Source organism: Geotrypetes seraphini, chromosome 8, assembly GCF_902459505.1.
Source record: "Geotrypetes seraphini chromosome 8, aGeoSer1.1, whole genome shotgun sequence".
NCBI lineage: Eukaryota > Metazoa > Chordata > Amphibia > Gymnophiona > Dermophiidae > Geotrypetes > Geotrypetes seraphini.
Window position 1 is genome coordinate 133,715,581 of NC_047091.1, and position 20,680 is coordinate 133,736,260.

General features: G+C 46.2%; 1 protein-coding gene across 1 annotated transcript in view; it reads left to right on the forward strand.

Moving 5' to 3' along the window:
- Positions 1-20,680, forward strand: part of LOC117365839 (thyroid adenoma-associated protein homolog) — a 56,767-nt gene that overhangs the window by 9,693 nt on the left and 26,394 nt on the right. Inside the window, exons 6-16 of the mRNA XM_033956727.1 lie at positions 2,720-2,842; positions 4,886-5,000; positions 7,147-7,295; positions 7,421-7,505; positions 7,682-7,818; positions 7,986-8,183; positions 10,645-11,362; positions 17,737-17,889; positions 18,084-18,193; positions 18,276-18,436; positions 18,535-18,698. Coding sequence (XP_033812618.1) covers positions 2,720-2,842; positions 4,886-5,000; positions 7,147-7,295; positions 7,421-7,505; positions 7,682-7,818; positions 7,986-8,183; positions 10,645-11,362; positions 17,737-17,889; positions 18,084-18,193; positions 18,276-18,436; positions 18,535-18,698 — 2,113 coding nt within the window. The remainder of the gene's footprint in view (positions 1-2,719; positions 2,843-4,885; positions 5,001-7,146; positions 7,296-7,420; positions 7,506-7,681; positions 7,819-7,985; positions 8,184-10,644; positions 11,363-17,736; positions 17,890-18,083; positions 18,194-18,275; positions 18,437-18,534; positions 18,699-20,680) is intronic.

The following is a 20,680-nucleotide window of genomic DNA, read 5'->3' on the forward strand; positions in this document are numbered from 1 at the left end:
TGGTCTCGGGACTCAAGGATCTACCATATGAAAAACGGCTTGACAAATTACAGCTATACTCGCTCGAGGAGCACAGAGAGAGGGGAGACATGATCGAGACGTTCAAGTATCTTACGGGCCGCATCGAGGCGGAGGAAGATATCTTCTTTTTCAAGGGTCCCACGACAACAAGAGGGCATCCGTTGAAAATCAGGGGCGGGAAACTACGAGGTGACACCAGGAAATTCTTTTTCACTGAAAGAGTGGTTGATCGCTGGAATAGTCTTCCACTACAGGTGATTGAGGCCAGCAGCGTGCCTGATTTTAAGGCCAAATGGGATCGGCACATGGGATCTATTCACAGGGCAAAGGTAGGGGAGGGACATTAAGGTGGGCAGACTGGATGGGCCGTGGGCCCTTATCTGCCGTCTATTTCTATGTTTCTATGTTTAGTGTTTTCTATCCCGCCAATACCTTTCAGTTCAAGGCGATTTTACAAAAAGAGTTGGCCTGGGCATTCCCAGGGAGCTTACAGAGTTGATAGATAGAGTGAGCAACAACATGGAATGTGTTATTGACCTTTCCCACATCGTTTCAAGTGGCAGGCCATCTGTATTATGATTTCCGTTCGTGGAGTGACCGCAAATGTTGAAAAACTGCAACTATTGGAAGAGTATTGTAATTGGCACTCCTCCTCCTCTCTTTCGACGATCATTTATTTCCCTAGTCCTTCTCTGGCTTTAAAAGAAGTTAAGATGCAGAGAAGGCGTTATTAGCCTTGTGCTGCCTCCCTTCCCCCTCTTCTGAGTCCCTGCTGAAGGGAACAGATAATGACCCTCAGTTCCCAAGGTCTTACCGATTCCTGGCTGAGGACAGTGCTGGATCCTATTCTGTTCTCGGGGGCTCCCTCGGCTTGTTTGCACCTGCGTCACTGTTGCTCCCTCAGGATTTCACTGAAGCTTGTAATCAGCTTTGTGAAGTTACTGAGCGCATGGCTGAGTGAAATTTACAAAGCTCGTGAAAAACTGGCCCTCTGAATAGGAGTCAGCGTGGGGCTGCTCTCCAAGCCTTGAGCATGGTGCTGAGTACTTACCCTTGATGTTTCCCCACGACTACCCCAGCAAAGGTGCCCTGGTTGCCTTAGTCATCAGCGTCTGCCGGAGATTGTTGGTGGTGATTTTTTCTGCTCAACATGTTGTGGGAGGGGGCATGCTTTACCAACTACTGGGGAGATATACAATATTATTCTGTGATGATTATTGTATCACTACTTATTATTATCACAGCTCTTATAAATAAATACAAATAAATATAATTATAATATTAATGGTGAAGTGTTCAGACCGATACCCGTGAATTCTGTGGTCTCACCGAACTGGGGTACTTTGGGACCATCATAACACTTCTCTTGTCCCTTTGCCAGCCTCCTTCATTTATATATCTCAATGAGTCTTATTGTGTATACTTGTAAATAATCAAAATACACTTATCTTGATGACTACTTCAATAGGCTTGGCCTCATTTTCCTTAATTTCCAGCTGCGGTGAGATTAAAGTGCTTAATTCTTAAAGTGCTTGTGCTAATAGTGCTTGCTATCATCATCCATGCTTGTTAAAATTGAACTTAAGCCCGGCCCCCCGACTCGAGTTTCGGGTCCTTCGTCAGGAGGGGTCCCTACTCGGCTTACTTCTGCTGGGTAACCTTCGAAACGAGCACGAGTGGGAGGGGGCATGGCCAGGGAAGACCGCAGGTTGGGGAAGGGAAGGCTGGCTGAGCGTTTAGAGCTTTGGCCAGTCATTTGTGATATTTTCTGACCGGAAGAGGCAGTCAGAAAATACCGCGAATGACTGAATCCGTGAATTTGCGAGGGTATACTTTATATGAGCTTTGTTCCTTTTTGTTAAGTACAGAATTATTGTTTTACTCATGTAATCTTCTTATAGTGCATGTTTTATCTTATTGAGATCCTCTTGGAGCTCTTTTGGTATATGTGGATTAGAAATGCTGGAATGAAATAACATTAAATTGTTTCTGGAAGGTGGGAGCAATGATCTGTGAGCCTGTAGTGCTCTGTCTGAGTTCTTGGTGCCAAAGGGTCATGTTGTAATGTGCAAGGTTAATTAGCGTCTTCGTTTTAACGCATACCATGACAGTAGCGTAGTGAAGGGGGTGGTCCGCTCCGGGTGCAGTCTTCCTCGGGGCGCCAGCACCCCTTCCTCATACCTTTTTATCTTCAGCGCAAGCAGTTATTAACTTGCTGCCCGCGTGGGCTTCAGAGCTTTCCCTGACATCACTGTCGGGAGTAAGTGATATTGGAGAGAGCTCTGAAACCGACGCGGGAAGCAAGTTTGTCGCTGCTCACGCCGAAGGTAAAAAGGTACAGGGAAGGGGCATGTGTATTTGGCAGGGAAGAGGGTGGGAAAGGGGTGCCACCACCCCGGGCGCTATTCACACTCGCTATGCCACTGTACCATGACATTTAAATTTTGAGCCAGAATTTCAAGTACTGTCTCATTCTCTCAAACTTAAGCTATGTCAGGGAACCGGGCCTCCGAATGGCTTACGGCCTCTTTTACAAAGCCACACTAGCGGCTGCGCTGTGCTAACGGCCCCGAAGCCCATAGAGATTTAAAGGGCTTCAGGGCTGTTGCTGTGCGGCTTTGTAAAAAGAGGCCGTTACTTTGTGCATACAGCTGAGTAGACACAACGTTGATCTTTTGAAGTCTTTGGTCTCCTCCAGGTGTGTCTGCAACTGTTCCAGGTGATGCCAGATGTGATCAGCCCTCTGGTTTGGAGTAGTACCGAAAATAGTGAAGCTCTGCAGAGCATTTTGGGATCCCTGGTACAGATGCTCCCAAGAAAGGTGAGAATGGCATGCTTTAAACTGGGAGACTCGGCACATGTCCTGAGTTTGTCACCATTGTGTGCGACATTGACTGCTAAGGCTGTCGAGTCGGTACACCAAACCTTCAATTTTGACTCCTATTTTTCTACTGTCTGATTCCAACTCCTACCTTCACAGTATATTTTTTAAATTTGAGGATTCTTATCCACCTTCTTTTCATCCCAGAATTTCCTCCATTTTTAACTGCCCTCTTTCCCCCCTCCCCCCAGTCTTCCAATATTGTCTACGTTGTGTCTCCCTAATCACTGATGGGTACTGGGAGGAATTCTCTCTCTCTCTCTCTCTCCCTATCTGCTGGGCATTTTGTTTGTGGAGGGGTTTCTCTCTCTCTCTCTTTTGATTTTGTGTTATTTCCTAGTACCTCTATGCAGTTTGCTGTGTTTCCTTTATCAGGGTCAGTTGTGACATGGTCTACTTTTGCTTTGAAAAAGGTTGTTAATTCAGTTGGGTTAACTAGGAAGTGTGCTATTTAAAATAATTCTTTTCAAATCTGGTTTTCCTTTTCCGATATGTTCGGAATAATACTTCTTGTACAATCCCACTCTATTCCTGGACAAGTGGGTAGTCACTTTCTGTCTTTTCTTCCTTGCTGTGCCATATGCTTGGAACAAGCTACCCAAATCCCTACAGCAGGCTCTGTCTCTGGCAGTGTTCAAGGCCCAGTTAAAAGCGCACTTCTTTGAGAGTGCTTTCAACTCCTAACTCCTTTCACCTTGGATTCTGCATAAGAACATAAGGATTGCCGCTGCTGGGTAGACCAGTGGTCCATCATTCCCAGCAGTCCTTATCTACTAAGTCTATCCCCTTCAGTACCTTGAATGTTTCGATCATGTCCCCTCTCAATCTCCTCTGTTCGAGAGAGAAGGGGCCCAATTTCTCTAATCTTTTGCTGTACGGCAGCTTCTCCAACCCCTTAACCATCTTAGTCGCTCTTTTCGTGATCCCCTTCTTTATCATTCCTAGCATTCTGTTCACCTTTTTCTCCACCGCCGCACATTGTGTGGACGGCTTCATCGACTTGTCGATCAGAACTCCCAAGTCCCTTTCCTGGGAGGTCTCTCCAAGTACTGCCCTGGACATCCTGTATTTGTGCATGAGATTTTTGTTACTGACATGCATCACTTTACACTTATCCACGTTGAACCTCATCTGCCATGTCGATGCCCATTCCTCGAGCCTGATTATGTCACGTTGCAGATCTTCACGATCCCCCTGTGTCTTCACTACTCTGAATAACTTCGTATCGTCCGCAAATTTAATCACCTCGCTCGTCGTACCTGTGTCCAGATCATTTATAAAGATGTTGAAGAGCACGGGTCCAAGCATCTCCAACCCTATATGTTGTATATCTGTCCAAGTTAGATTGAAAGTTCTTCCAAGCAGGGACTGTCTATAAATGTCAAAATGTACAGCGCTGCATACACTTTTCAGTGTTATATAAGTGATTAGTAGTAGTAGTCAATTCCATCTCATGAGATTTCTTGTAGGAAGCGTCATTTACATACTTTTTGACTCTCCCCTCTTACCTCAGGAATGCCCTCTGACTTCTAGTTGTCGTCCTACAAGCAAGACAGTAGGAGCTAGTCTTTTCTGCTCGTGTTTTATTTTTTCTCTAACTTCAGTATTTTGGCAGCTTCATGTATTCGTGCTGCAGAGGTTCCACTCGGAGACAGTTGTGGCTTATATAGGGTCATAAATACCTCCTTTTTCCAACTGGCCATACTGCTCCCTATGTACCCTAGCATTCTTTTAGCTTTCGCTGTCGCCTTTTCAACCTGTTTTGGCCATCTTGAGATCATCACATACTATCACACTCAAGTGTAGTGATGGAAGGGAGTGTGTGTTGGGTTATGGAGACAATATTCAAATTTTCAGTATGGTGAGTAGAGCCCTAGTTTGCTTTGTACCCATAGTTGGGAATATAGGGTTTCTATCTTTATAATGTTTTACCAGAGCAGGAGGAGATGCTGATAGTTTTCTATCTCTTCTCTCTGATTCCAGATGGGGTACAGCTGGGATCTGGCTGGTACAGCTGTGAGTATGTTGGTGAATACCTCACCTGAGCCTGATAGAGGATCCCAGGCTGTGCGGAATCTCTTCCAGCTGCTTCAGAAAGGTGAGGGTTAGAGAATGTCACGGTGACACATTCCCAAGGTAAACCGCAGAAACCGGCAAATTTGGTCTGTTTACCGTAGGTCTGGGAGCAAAACTTTTTGCCACTCTGCAGGAGCGGTAAAAAGCTTTGCTCTCATGGAAAAACTCTCCCCCCTCCCCCACGATCACAGCTCCCCGAGCTGTCCATCATGCCTCCAGTCTCCCCCCTTGCTTATGGGTCCGGTGGCTCCAGCCACTCCTACCCCCCGCTTGCTGGTCCTGCAGTTCCAGCTGTCTCCAGAGGGCTTCCTTCTCTCCCTGCTGCTAGCACATACTTTGTAGAAGAGTGAGCCGATCTCAATGGTGCTCATGGCCTTTCCTCTGCTGGGCCCCTCCTTTATGATGCAACTTCCTCTTTTTGCAAAGTCAGGAACTTGCATCATAAGGAGGAACCCGGCAGAGGGAAGGCCAATCCACATCAAAGGTGAAATTTTGGAATTCATACTTTTTCAAGCTCCTTAACCTCAGACTGAGATCTTGGTACAATTATTTTTTATGTTCCAACACATCCAATCCCTTGATCCAATAACTTTGAAATAAAAAGAGATGAACTTATGATCACTCCAACTAATATCTCTCACATCTGGTGAATCGCACAGTGCTGTCATCCATTTTGGGGCCTAAAACTAAGTCCAATGTATGACCTGCTGCATGAGTCGCATCTTTCATTATTTGTGTTATGGAACAAGTCTGCAGCAGCTCAAATAAGAACATAAAAACTCGGATTTATAGGAACATTAAAATCACCAACTAAAATCCAGTTTTTCAAAATCAACATCTAATCCTGCTAACAAACTAGTTTTCCAGGTGGAGAATATATAACACCTACCACGGTGGTAGAATTTGAAGCAACCAATATTTCTCCCCATTCTGGTACATTTTTTGCCACAATCCGTAAACTAAGATGTTTCTTATAAAAAAAAAAGTACACCCCCTTCTTTTTTCGTGATCTACGTGACCATTCCCATTCATACCCTTGATAACAACATTCCCTAGCTACTATTAAGTCTGCATGAACAGCCAAGCTTTGCTTACACATAACATATCATCTCTCTCTTCTCTCAACACATCACAGATTATAGTACTCTTATTCCTCATTGAACGAGCATTCACTAATCCTATCTTCAATAATTCAGTGCCCAATTTCTTATCACAATGCACGTTCACCTGTTTCAAACATCTAACCCCAGTTACTTGTCTTTGGAATTTATGTACCATCCCACTCAAACCCCCCCCCCCCATATGTTCCTTTTCCTGTTAAACCTGGAATAGAACTCGTCTCTCACTCCAAATGATGTTCTCAATTTTAAACTTCCACCACAACCTCCTCCACCGTCTTCCTAATGTTCTTCCAATGTCCACCCTAAGGAGCTCCTTTATTGTTGCTCTTTCATCAGCGTGATAAGGAGGTGCGTTCACCTCCATTGCATTGCACCTCCGGCATTGCTTTGGCCTTCTTCACCCTGTGACCTGGAGTGATGCTACTCAAGGGGGCAGGACCAGCAATGCCCAGACCAACAGCTGGCAGAACACAGAGGCTTCCCAACAAGATCTTCTGGGGACTCTTTAGCAGGAAAGGCAGTAGCAAATTATCAAGGTAGGTCTCAGAACCTCCAGCGCTGCCCTGGCCTTCTTCACTCCATGACCTGGAGTGATGTCACACCGGGGTGGGGTCATCAATGTCCCAGACCAGCAACCGAGTCGCTCTTTCTCCTTGGCAGTGTAACAAGTCTTTGACGCAGAAGATCCATTTAATGATATAGGCCTTTGGTTGAGATTTGGTCAGGCTAAGCTCTATGATATATACTTAAAATACTGCCCCTCCCCCCATCACCACTACCATTGTGTATTTTCTAGAGCAGGGGTAGGCAATTCTGGTCCTCGAGAGCCACAGACGGGTAAGGTTTTCAGGATATCCACAATAAATATGCATGAGATAGATTTGCATCTCAAGGAGGCAGTGCATGCAAATCCATCTCATACATATTCATTTTGGATATCCTGAAAACCTGACCTGCCTGTGGCTCTTGAGGACCAGAATTTCCTACCTCTGTTCTAGAGTAAGAGCTGGTCCTGACCCTGTTGTAATGTTCCTGTCTCCACTTCAGGTACTGGGGAGGTGATGTTTGGGAAGTTGACACTGTCTGCCTCCATCAGTTCAGAGGATGAATTACACGGATTGCCACTCATCAGCGGCTTGTTGACCTGTGGCCGGAAGGATATCCTGAGCTGTGCATCCAGCGGGTCCCTGGGACAGGTACAGCCCATTTTTTAGCCACAGGCACTACACAATGCCTTGGATGGGGGAAGGGCAGGAGATGGGTATTACTTCAGTGTGAGAGACCCTAGTCAAAGCCACATACTAATATTCTGTCTCTATAGGGCTGCCTTCTATTAGATGTGCTGTTCCCAGCATTGTCTGCCCTGTGCCAAGAGAAACTCAGCTATCACTACCACAGTCTCCAAGGTGAGAGGAGAGAGGGGGAAGAACAGCTTGTGCCGTGGGGTAGGGATAGGTAGCGTGAAAGAAGGGCAATAGCTTGAAACACTGAAGAAGGGTGAGACTAGCTTTTAGAACAGGGTATTTCATTTTATGGCTGTAATGTGACTTGTGGTTCACTTTCATGGGATTACCCAACCCAGTGCTCGCCATCTGGCTCCAGCGACTGAAGGAATGTGTACCAGATACCTGGCGAATGAAGGAGAAACGGCTACTGACCAGCAGTTCAGAACTTTTCAAGAAACTGACTCGGCTCATCTGGATCAATGCAGAAAACCCGGTAATGGGCAGTGCCCCTGATCAAGAACATGCACTAATGTTTTCCCAGTGCTTGCTGCAATTGGTGGGGTTGAGGGCGGGAGGGGTGATACTAGTATTGAGCAGAGGTTGGGGAAAAGTGAAAAATGGGGCAAGGGATGGCATGTCTCTCTCTCCTGTCTCCTATAGGTGGATGGTGTGTCTGTGTTTCTTCTGGATGCCTTTCAACACCTCTTGGACATTTACCGTCTAGAATGTCAGCATTTTGGAGATGCAGAGCGACCCATTTTCCATGAGTTCCTGCAGAAGATTATAGCTATTCCCTGGCAGAGGAAAGTCAGATACTCGGCACTCTGTGCCCTCCTGCCCTATGTTGGACCTGAGAAGGTAAGAACAGGGTGGTAGAGCAGTGTCTTCAAATTAGCCCAGGGCAATTTTGTAGAACCAATGAAAAGCACATAACAAACACTATTTTTGTAGTTTTGTGATTTACACAGTTAATAGAAAAGCAGCCAAGATCACCTTCAGTGATATGTAGCATGGATTTCTCTAAGCTCTACCATTCTTTCCTGTCCACAGCAGGTTATTTAACCAAAAGCTTGACTGTTCAGGCTTTAGAGAATAATAGGTGTCATGCTTGGACCCTCTTAGTTGCTGTGTGCTGTGATTAATTTCAGTAGTAAGAGTTGAGAAGAAAGATGCATCCTCTTTGAGGTATAATGGGATCCACTAGCTGAGGGGTGGGCAACCAAGTCAGGTTTTCAGGATGCCACCAATGAATATGCATGAGATCTATTTGCATACAACGGAGGAAGTACACGCAGATCTCGTGCATATTCATTGGGGGAAATCCAAAAAACCTGACTGGATTGTGACCTTCAAGGACTGCACTAGCTAAATATTTAGTTGCTTGTTGATGTAAGGATTTTAAGATTTTGTACCTCGTATTTATCTGAATTTGAAAGAGATCATTGGCTACATATTTAAATTGGGAAGTTTTGACAAAGGGTGTTAAAATCTTGCTCTTCCTTCCCCAGCAAAAGCCAAGTTGCAGTATTGCCCTGCTGTAGGAATTGGAACAATAGATCAATACAATACAATCATTGGGTTCAAAGTGGTTTACAATTCAAAGAGATCAAAATATGAGTATACTTGGGAATAGCCTGCAGATTTTAGAATAGCAGTTTCAGCATAATATAAATATCTTAAAACGATAGTTTTCAAATTTTTCCTAAAGAAAAAATAATTATGAGAATTGAGAAAACAAGGAGCAAGAATCTTCCAATTCTTTGGAATTTGAAAAAGATCCGACTTATTAATGAAAGGATGATGGATAGGAATGAGTTTAATTATATTATATTCAGGATTATATTCAGTTCTCTTCCCTGTTTTCAAAGTTACCAGGGCATAATTTGTTTCTGGGTTTCAAGCCACTTTGCAACAGCAACCAGGCAGTTGTTCAAAACTGAATACTTCACATCCAAATCATTGCCTACAGGAATACAGAGCCATATTAGAGAATGACATGGAGAAAAAATCTGGCCCTGTCACTGGACCACCGTCCCCTTCACCGCCTCATCCCCGCAGCATCCACCCTTCCCTCTCTCCACCTCACTGCCCTTCGGCACCCCTCATGCGGTCCGTGCATCTCCCTCCCTCCCCCTTACCTTCTTGGCATGTTTTAAGGTTTCAGACTTGTTGAAAGCCACCGGAGCAACTGGAAGTTGCGTCAGAGGAGAAGCTTCTGGCCACACACACATGCGACTGCACATACGCTCCGGCGGCTTTCAACAAGTCTGAAACCTTAAAACACACTGTGAAGGTAAGGGGGATGAAGATAGATAGATTTGGGTGGGTAGGTAGGAAGGGGCCGCGCACAATCGGTGACTGATCGCGTTCCCTCCCTTAACTGCAGGGACAAGGCCATTCACCGCTCCACAGGGCAGTGGATGGCCTTGTCCCTGCGGTGAGCACCTTCCCCCCTCCACCGTTTTGGCGGGTTACTCGTGGCTACTCGTGGCTAGCTGCGGGTAACATCTACTGTGTCATTCTAAAAGCCATATGTCATTGGCAGGAGTTGACGATTTACCAGTAAGAGATGGATAAGGGCTCAGAGAAAGGTTAAACATGGACTCCAGGCATTTCTTCCCAACCACTGATTGGGAGTTCTTTCCTGGACAAAGTGCCAGGTTTTGAATAGCCATCCAGACGCCCGGACATGTCAGAGTAAATCCGGATGTCTGATAACTCTTAACTTGAATTTCCCTCTGTGAAGGGAGTCTATATAACGCTGCTACTTCCCCTTAAGGATACTCCCTCGACTCCTGCCTTAAAGTTCACATCTGCTGTTCCAGTACGGAGACCTCCCCCCCCTTCCCTGCGTGCATAAAGTTTGTCCAGTGCCCCTCACTCCTGCCCTATTTCACTACTGAGACACTTCCCCACCCCGTCCCTCACATACCTTTGCCAGCACCTCTGTCTTGTACCATGTAGCTCACCCCTGCTCTCTCCACATAAGCTCTGCCAGGGCTCCTCATTCCTGCCTTGCAGCACCCACTGCTGTTTCATATTCCCACCACGCACACACTTCCTGCCATGTATCTCCCTTCTGCTATTTCAGATTTTTTTTTCCAAAATCTATTTCCTCTTGGCCAGAGATTCTCAACTCAACTTTGAAACACACCAAGCCAGTGAATGTGCATGAGAGAAATTTGCATTCACTATATTCATTGTATGCAAATCTATTTTATGCATATTCATTATGGGTGTCCTGAATACTGACTAGGTTGGAAACCCCTGCTCTAGGCTGATAGAGGCACAGTAAGTAACTCGACTTATTTTACAACAGGTTCTGGATGTGTTTAGAGAGTTGCCTCACCAGCTTCTGCTTTGCCTCTCCACAAACTACTTATGCCCCCCTGCTGCAGAACTGTACAAGACACTTCTGGAGCTCCAGAGGCAACAGTGGGCAGACAGCATTGCAAGTATCTCTGAGGAGGAACTGGCACAGTTTTGGGCGCATTGCTGGTTACCCACCCTCTCTGATGCCCTGACTTCATCCGACTCCTTTCTGCAAAGCAATGCTGCCAACTACCTACTGGTATGTACCTTACGAATCTTTCCAGCTGCTTGCACTCTGCTTGCGGAGGGCTTCAAGGGCATGGATTCAGCTCGGCTCCAGGCCTGGCTCACTCTACTGAGCGTCCAGAAGAAGATGTCTGGGGCTGTGGTCTTAGATGGTGAAACGCTACAAAAACTCAGCTTCTGTATTCATTGTGAGGATGAGGCCGTGCGGCTAGCAACTTTGGGCATCCTGTGTCGCAGCCCTAAAACCAATCAGACACTGTCGGGGATGGAGCTTGACCTGCTCAGGAAATTCTTGCCACTGAACCTCAGCTGTGACTCCTCTAGGTTCCGCCAGCTGCTGCAGGCCTTGCTGAAGAAGGCTTTGGTTAGGCAGAGGGACAGCTCGCTCACAATCCTGAAGCGTCTCAAGAAGATGCCAAGAGATGAGAGTTGGTCTCTCACCAGGACTGTTGTGGAGAAGGCTCTTTCCCAAGCAGTAGGTAGGTGAAGTTGTCATTCCCCCTCCCCCATCAACTTCTGTACATGAGCAGAAAGGGTGGGGTGTGTGATATGCACTTTCATGCCTTTAGTTCTCATCATAGGCCACAATCCATAATAACCCAGCAGTCATGAGAGAATGGCAATAAGACTCGTGAGAACTGATTGCAGCCATTCTGAAAGTGGGGGGGGGGGGGGCCCAGGACCACCAGGCTTAAGGGGCGCTTAAAAAGGTGCTGTGGGGTGGGGGGTGTTTTAAAAGGAAGGGCCGGCATGCATGCCTTGTTTTAAAAAGTAGTACCGTGGGGGGGGGGGAGGGGAGGAGGAGGAGGAAAAAATTGTCAGTCAGCTGGGATGGATCCCTCCTGTCCCAGCCTACCACTAGACCACCAGAGGTGAGGGGGGTGATAGGTTACAAGTCAGGGAAGGGGGGAAAGGGTGCAGAGCCTGGCAGGGAGGGGGGCAGGGTGCAAAGCCTGGCAGGGAGTGAGGGAGGTTTGGTTTGGTTCAGAATGGGGGGTTTTCTTGTTTTCCTCTAAATCTGGGGTGTCTTCTGATGAGGTGTGTCTTATGGAGTGAAAAATACGGTATGTACTTCTTTTCAGATAAATGCCAGAGTGACTTACATCATTTACATTTTAGAGCAGGGGTGTCCAACCTGCGGCCCTGTGAAGTATTTTGTGCGGCCCCAGTCGAGGGCAATGCAGTGTTTTCCTCTGTTGCCCCTGGATGTTTACCGTCTTGCCGGCTCCCTCCTCTGTCTTGCTGCAGTGTTTGCGTGTTTGTGCGGCCTCAGAAACATTTTTTTCGACCAATGCAGCCCAGGGAAGCCAAAAGTTTGGACACCCCTGTTTTAGAGGGTTATTTGTTGTCTTGCAGAATTTGGTTTTATTCTAGGTTGGTTTACTATATATACTCGTGACGTGGAGGAGTGGCCTAGTGGTTAGAGGCTGAGGTGGTGAGTTTGATTACCACTGCAGCTCCTTATGACTCTGGGCAAGTCACTTAACACTTCATTGCCCAAGGTACAAAATAAATACCTGTCTAAAATATGTAAACTGCTTTGATTGTAACCACACAGAAAAAGTGGTATATCAAGTCCCATCCCATTGTGTATGTCAGACAGTTTTTAGAACTAAAAATGGTCAAAGCTGCTTGACCAATTGTATAAGTCAAAGCTGGGTTCCACATTGCTCACACACACACTCCCTCTTTCTTTTTCTAACCACTACATTCATAGTGGAAAATGTGAGCCCGTCAAAACCCTACTCTACTGTCATACTGCAGCCATAAGGGCTATTGGGGTTGTAGACAGGTGGTTATAGTGTGTTTTGGGGGTCTCACCATAACCTATAATCTGATGAGATGTTTGTGGCACCCTTTTTGTGAAGTTTACAGCAATGCCCTGTAAGATGCTCCACTGCTGGTGGTTAGTCCATCACAATGCTGGCCCCTCCTATGTCCAAATGATCTTGTTCTGGGCGTTTGGGACTTGGACAAATTTTTGGTTGAAAATGTGATATAAAGATAGACATACTGGAGGTCTGGATAATAAATGGCCTGAACGTCCAGATGATTTTCAAAAAAAAATATTGTAAATGTATGTTTTGAAAATGGACATCTTCCCCTTGCCAATTTTGGGCATCTAGCGCCATATTTCTGAATCGGACTTAGACGTATCTTTTGATTATGCCCCTCTGTGTGTTTTCCTGTCCCCAGAATTCATATCTGAAGATTAAACGACTTGTCTGAGATAAGGAGCGGCAGTAGAATTTGAACTCTGGATTCCTTGGTTTCTCAGCCCGTTGCTTGAACCATTAGGGCTGCTCTTCCACACCTGCTTCCTTGTTCAGTGGTTCCCAAATTTGATCCTGGAGGCACCCCAACCAGTCAGGTTTTCAGAATATCCACAATGAATATTATAAGAGAGAGCTGCATGCAGTGGAAGCAGTGCATGCACATATCTGTCTTGAATATTCATTGTGGATACCCTGAAACCCTGATTGGCTGGGGTGCCTCCAGGACCAGGTTTGGGAACCATTATCCTGGCAGATTTATGTAAGCAGGACCTGGGAAAATTTAAAAGTAATCTAAAAACATTTCTTTTTAAAGATGCTTTTAATATATAATTAAACAGTTCCTAAACCAGCAATTTTATTTTATTGTATTATGCTCTGTGGTTATTTATTTCCCTATTGTATTTTCCTTTGTTTTGCTTTTCTTTATTGTATTTCAAACCCTTATCTTACCTTATGTTATGAGTATAATGTACAATGTATTAGTTATCTACCCAATGTTATTATTTAAAGTTTGTAATGTTTTGTCTATATTTGACTATATTTTAATATGTTCATCGCTTAGAATTTGATTAAGCGATCAATCAAGAAAAATATTAAACTTGAAACTTGTAAGTCATAGAAACATAGAAAAAGACAGCAGATAAGGGCCGCGGCCCATCTAGTCTGCCCACCCCAATGACCCTCCCCTATTTATCTCTGTGCAGAGATCCCACGTGACGATCCCATTTCTTCTTAAAATCAGGCACGCTGCTTGCCTCGATCACCTGAAGTGGAAGTCTATTCCAGCGATCAACCACTCTTTCGGTGAAAAAGTATTTCCTGGTGTCGCCGTGCAATTTCCCGCCTCTGATTTTCCATGGATGTCCTCTTGTCGCCGTCGGACCTTTAAAAAAGAAGATATCTTCTTCTACCTCGATACGGCCCTTGAGGTATTTGAACGTCTCGATCATGTCTCCCCTCTCTCTGCGTTCCTTGAGTGAGTATAGCCATAATTTATCCAGCCGTTCCTCGTACGGGAGATCCTTGAGTCCCGAGACCATCCGGGTGGCCATTCGCTGGACTGACTCAAGCCTCAGTACATCCTTGCGGTAATGAGGCCTCCAGAATTGTACGCAGTATTCCAGATGAGGCCTCACCATGGATCTATACAATGGCATAATGACTTCAGGCTTGCGGCTGACGAAACTCCTACGTATACATCCTGTGATCTGCCTAGCCTTAGATGAAGCCTGCTCCACTTGATTGTCAGTCTTCATGTCTTCACTGATGATTACCCCCAAGTCCCTTTCTGCAACAGTCCTTGCTAGGATCTCGCCATTTAGGGTGTAAGTCTCGCATGGATTTTGGCTGCCAAGGTGCATGACTTTGCATTTCTTGGCATTGAAGCTCAGTTGCCAGGTCCTAGACCATTGCTCCAATAGGAGTAGGTCGTGTTTCATATTGTCCGTTGTGCTCTTGCTTGTTATGTTACACAGTTTGGCGTCATTGGCGAATAACGTTATTTTACCTCGAAGCCCCTCAGCCAAGTCTCTTATAAAGATATTGAAAAGGATCGGGCCCAAGACCGAGCCCTGCGGCACTCCGCTGATCACTGCCGTCGTTACGGAGGGGGTGCCGTTCACCACCACCCTCTGAAGCCTACCACCAAGCCAGTCCCCAACCCATTTAGTCAAAGTGTCACCTAATCCTATAGAACTCATTTTGCACAATAACCTGCGGTGAGGGACACTATCAAATGCTTTGCTGAAGTCCAAGTATACAATGTCCAAGGACTCTCCAACATCGAGCTTCCCCGTCATCCAGTCAAAGAAGCTGATCAAGTTGGATTGGCAGGATTTCCCCTTGGTAAATCCATGCTGACGGGGATCCCGCAGATTCTCCTCATCCAGGATCATATCTAATTGGTGTTTGATTAGAGTTTCCATTAGTTTGCTCACTATTGATGTGAGACTCACTGGTCTGTAGTTCTCAGCCTCTGTCCTGCAACCTTTTTTGTGGAGTGGAATGAGGTTAGCCATTTTCCAGTCCAACGGGACTCTACCTGTACTAAGGGAGAGATTGAAGAGCGCGGATAGTGGTTCCGCCAGGACGTCCCTTAACTCCCTGAGCATCCTGGGGTGTAGGTTGTCTGGCCCCATTGCTTTGTTAACCTTGAGTTTTGACAACTCACAGTAGACACTTGAAGTTACTAAACGGGTCTACTGAGCCATCTTTTTTTTGTAGTTGAGGGCCGGAACCTGGCGCCTCGCAGGTGAAGACCGAGCAGAAATATTCGTTTAACAGTTCAGCTTTTTCCGAGTCTGCTTCTACATAGGTCCCTTCTGGTTTCTTAAGGCGTACTATCCCGCTTGTGCTGCGGTTTCTGTCACTAATGTACCTGAAGAAGGATTTATCGCCCTTCTTGATGTTCTTTGCTAAAGTTTCCTCCATTCGGATTTTGGCCTCTCTAACTGCTGTTTTGACGGCTCTTGCTCTAGTCAAATAGACTTCTCTAGAGTCCTGAGATCCTGTATGTTTGTAGGAGATGAACGCTTTTTTCTTCTCTTTTATGAGGTCCGAGATCTCCGCAGAGAACCATTGTGGCTTATTGTTCCTACGCCGTTTACTCCCTGATTTTATATAGCGATTGGTTGCCTCCTGAATGGTAGCTTTCAGAGTCGACCACAGTTCCTCTACGTTATCTGTTCCTGCTTGGTTTTGTAGTGCTTGATGGATGTAATCCCCCATACCCTCAAAGTTGGCGTTCTTGAAGCTAAGGACCCTGGTCAATGTGTTAGTTTTGGCGAAACCCTTCCTGAGCTTGAACCATATCATATTATGGTCGCTGGAGGCCAACTTGTCGCCCACTGAGACCTCAGTGACACTTTCACCATTGGTAAGCAACAGGTCCAGTATTGCCTGTTCCCTCGTTGGCTCCAATACCAGTTGCCTCAGTTTAGCTCCCTTCATAGAGTTCAATAGTCTCCTGCTGCTGCTGGATGCAGAGGAAAGTGTGTTCCAATCCACATCAGGCATGTTGAAGTCTCCTAACAACACTGTATCCCCACGCAAGGTGATATTCTCTATGTCACTGATTAGTTCTAAATCTATGTCATCCTGTTGCCTTGGGGGTCTGTAAACTATGCCAAGATACAGGCATTTGTCATTCTCCCTGGCCAAATTTACCCAAAGGGATTCCCTTGTGTACCTGATATCTGTGATTCTGGTGACTTTAATATCATCCTTAGTGTATAATGCTACACCACCTCCCATTCTGCCCTTCCTGTCTTGGCGAAGGAGGTTGTATCCTGGTATCACCACGTCCCACCTGTGGGAGTCGGTGAGCCAGGTCTCAGATATTGCCACCACATCCAGGTCAGCGTTTCTCATTTCAGTCTCAAGTTCCAGGATCTTGTTGCCCAAACTATGGGCGTTGACGTACATGGCCCTCCATGTAGCATGTTTGCTATGCCTCCCTGGGGCTGTTCCTGCTTGAGCTGCGTGGACCTTTTCAGTACTACTTGTAGTTTATGTACCTTCCCTAGACCCAGTATTGCAAAGTGTACCTGCCCTAGGTTCGAAAGTGTTTGTACTCTGTGGGGGAATAACTGTTTGAGCTACTTTAATTATTTTAGTACAGCTTGCAATGTGTGTACCCTCCCTAGACCCGAAATTACAGTGTGAACCTACCTTAGACTTAGAAATGTGTTTACTCATCACAGACCCAGGCCCAGAATTGCGGTGTTTGCTTACCCCAGTTTCAGAGAAATGTTGATGACATAGCTCGTCAGATAGGTTGTTTGTGTTAGTGCTTGTACCCTCCCCCAACATACCTAGTTTAAAGCCTTGTGAAGTAGGCAGGCCAGTCGGTGTCCAAGGACGTTCTTCCCTCTTCTGGTCAGGTGTAGCCCATCTGGTCCCTGTAGTCCTTCCTAGTAGTGTCTCTCCATGTTGCAGGAACCCGAAGTTCATCTCCTTGCACCAATCTCACAGCCAGTCGTTAGTCCTCTGGATGCGATCCTCCCTGGCTCTGCCCTTGCCCCTTACAGGGAGGATCGAGGAGAAGACCACCTGTGCATCCATCCTCCTCAGCTTCTCACCCAGGGCTCTGAAGTCTGCCGGTATGCTATCCTGGGTGCTCCTGGCGGTGTCGTTTGTTCCGATGTGGATAAGGATCATGGGGAAGTGGTCCTGAGGTTTGATGAGTCTATCCAGGCAAGCGGTGGCAGTTGCAAAAATCTCTTTTGAGTGTATCTTGGAGTGAGAACAGGCTTTGTATGTTGGTTATGACCAGTATCCTTGGCTCTGTAAGGCAGAGCTGTAATGAGACATTGTAGTACCCAGGGGAGACATGTACATGTGCATTTCCTTGCTCGTTGTCATCTCGCTCTTTCCACTCAGCCTGGAGGAGGTAATCGGTCCTCCAGCAGCCTTTCATTTTAGGCAATTTTTCACCCACAAAGAGCCTTGTGCCTTGAGTAGCTCTCTTCTCATTCATCCCTAGTTGCAATTATTTTGTAATAATAATCGATGTCCTTGCCTCAGTAAGGACCAGTTCTTCGCTTGATAGTGACCAACACTGACCTCCCTTTTTACAGATTTTGTGCAGTGGCTGTGGAAACTGAGCATCTCTTCACTGATTCCGGGGTCAAACTTCCAGCGGAAGAAAACAGCACTGCTGCTACTGAGTGCCATACTGGAGACCTGCACCGATAGCTGGAGCCCTGAGAGGAAAAAAGGGCAGCCTCCCCGTGAGTAATGTGCCATGTACAAATACCAAGAGGAAACGAACCCCCAACCCCCTGAGTAACATGTCAAATGCATTCATATGCCAGTAACAGAGGGGAAAGGGCTCCCACCCCATGAGTAATGTGTCTGACCTCCCTCATTCTGCAGGGGCTAAGGAAACTACCTGATGCACTTTGTCTGTCCTTTTTCATGGCAGAGCGCATGGTGGAGTTGCTGGGTTATGCCAGTGAGAAGGGCTGCTGGGACTTCTTTTCTACACCTAACTTGTTGGCACTGCTGGGCTGCTGTCAGGACAGTATTGATGAGGTAACTTGGCTCAGTCCTCAGCCTTCATTCCACCAAGCTGATTTTGGCACCATTATTTAAATCCATCTTCTCGCTGCTGTAGGTCCGAGAGCTGGCTGCTGATCTGCTTATCCGGTACTTTCCACCAATTTTCCCAGAATTCCTTGTCCAACCTATATTTAAATATGCTCAGGAGTGTATGTGCAGCTCCAGAGTGCAGGAGGCTGAAGCTGGAGCTCTGATCATGAAAATCCTTGTACATAGGTATGGATGCATCGCTGAGCACTGGCGCATGTTCCGAGGAGCTCATTGGCTACAGCTGGTAGGACTTTAGGCTAAAATGGTGCTTTTTGTGTCTTTAGATCAGACAGGAGCACACTGAGCAGACTCTTTCCTCTGGAAACAGAGTTGGCCCTCTCCCGCAGTGGCCTGTGTTATGCATGGTATCTTTTGCACATGCTGAATGATCAGTATTCTACTGCTCGTCAAGACCTGCTGCGAGCTGCAAGTGAGAGACCAATGCATGGTGAGTGTGAAAATTGTAGCAAGTCAGTCCCCTAATTCAAAAATCTTGGGCACGCAGTTTGGATTGTGCTCTCACTTTTTTCAGTAGATGCTCAAGGTGCATTTACATTCAGATCCCTGGAGGGGGCACAATCTAATTTTGTACCTGAGGCAAAGGAAGTGTGTGTATGGGGGGGGGGGTTATTAAGTGACTTACCCAGGATCACAAGGAGCAGTAGTGGGATTTGAGCTAGGCTCTCTAGATGTTGAGCCTGGAGCTCTAACCACTAGGCTACTCCTCCAAGTTATAGAATTGCACCTAACTTAATTGTTTAAGGAGGCATTAAAGCCAATTAACTGCCAATAATAACCTTTTAAGTGGCGTTAATTTGCTGTTTCACATGTAACTGTGCTTAAGTGTTGTTCTATAAACTTAGGGCTATATTCACTATACTCACCGGTCCAATCCGTGGCCTAGTCTTCCTGGGCGACCTCATGCAAATTAATGCAATCAGAGGCACGCCCCACACCAACTGCATGGATCGCTGCAAAGCGATCCAGACGCATGTGCAGACCATCTTCTTTGCCTGTAGATGTGGTTTGCGCATGCACTGGCTTTCCACACAAGCAAAGTCAAAACGGGAAGGGGGCCCTTTACTGGAACCGAACACGGGGGAGAAAGAGTTCAGATCTTACAGAGGCAATTTTGTCTTGGTTTCAGGACACAGATGGATGAGAAATTCAGGTGTTTATAAGGGGATTTGGGGGGAAAAAAACCCTCTAAAAATTAAAGCCAATCTTTTGAATGTGCTTTAAAATGCAGGCCGCATCCATATCCATTTGTAAAACAAACAGCATTTCCACTTTAGCTTAATGGGATCTTCCATTAACTCTTCTACCCTTGTCTTGGATATTGAACCTGCAGCGAGATAACCAAGAGCGGCCACCGCCAAACCAGGTAAGGGAACGATGTGCTGCTGCCCTGTAAGACAGAAACTGGGTTTAGAAAGGAAAGGAAGGGCTGAAGGTCGGGGTGGGGGGCAATGTAACCTGCTCTTTTGCTAAACCTTTTTGGTTGCCGGTTACTCTTGAGCCCTGGTTTTAGCCCGTGGGTTTAAAGCGGGGCTGCATTACAGACTCGCACTGCAGGGAAGGGCAGCAGAGATCAGTAGAGTTGGCAGGGACGTGAGTGACTGGTCCTCAGAAGTTGCTCCTTTTTTGATCGGCCAGCCCAGTCGCAGTTCCTGAAATTGTTTAGTGAATCGCTGCCTTCCTACTTTTGCATGCCATTTCCCCTCATTTGCATGCGTGGATCAGATCAGGAGGAAGGTTAGTGAATCAGGTCAGGGTCGCAAACTGGTCGGGACATGATCGGTAAGCTTTGTGAATCTAGGCCTTGGCTCCTATGTTCTGTAGTGCATAACTACAAAGGGGGTGCTAATATGAGGGCATGGGCAGGTCAGGCACTTATATAGTTTAGTTTATGGAATACTGTGTTGCACGCATAACTGACGGTATTTAGGTGCGAGTGTTCACACCAGCCTTTGAGATCACATAAATGCTTGTGTGTAAACTTACTTTTCAAATAATACTCCAAGATATCTGAGATCTTTGGCAAGAGAGCTGATATGAGTGAGTGGTGGTGGTTCTGAGGTCTTTGGCAAGACAGGGGGAGAGTGTGGCGCATTGGTTAAAGCTACAGCCTCAGCACCCTGAGGTTGTGGGTTCAAACCCATGCTGCTCCTTGTGACCCTGGGCAAGTCACTTAATCCCCCCATTGCCCCAGGTACGTTAGATAGATTGTGAGCCCGCCGGGACAGAGAGGGAAAACTGCTTGAGTACCTGAATAAATGCATGTAAACCGTTCTGAGCTCCCCTGGGAGAACGGTATAGAAAATTGAATAAATAAAATAAATATGAGTGTGGTATATGAGAGATGAAAGAGGTGGGATGAGAAGGTGATATCTTGGAGTATTATTTGAAAAGTTATTGAGCAAACTCTAA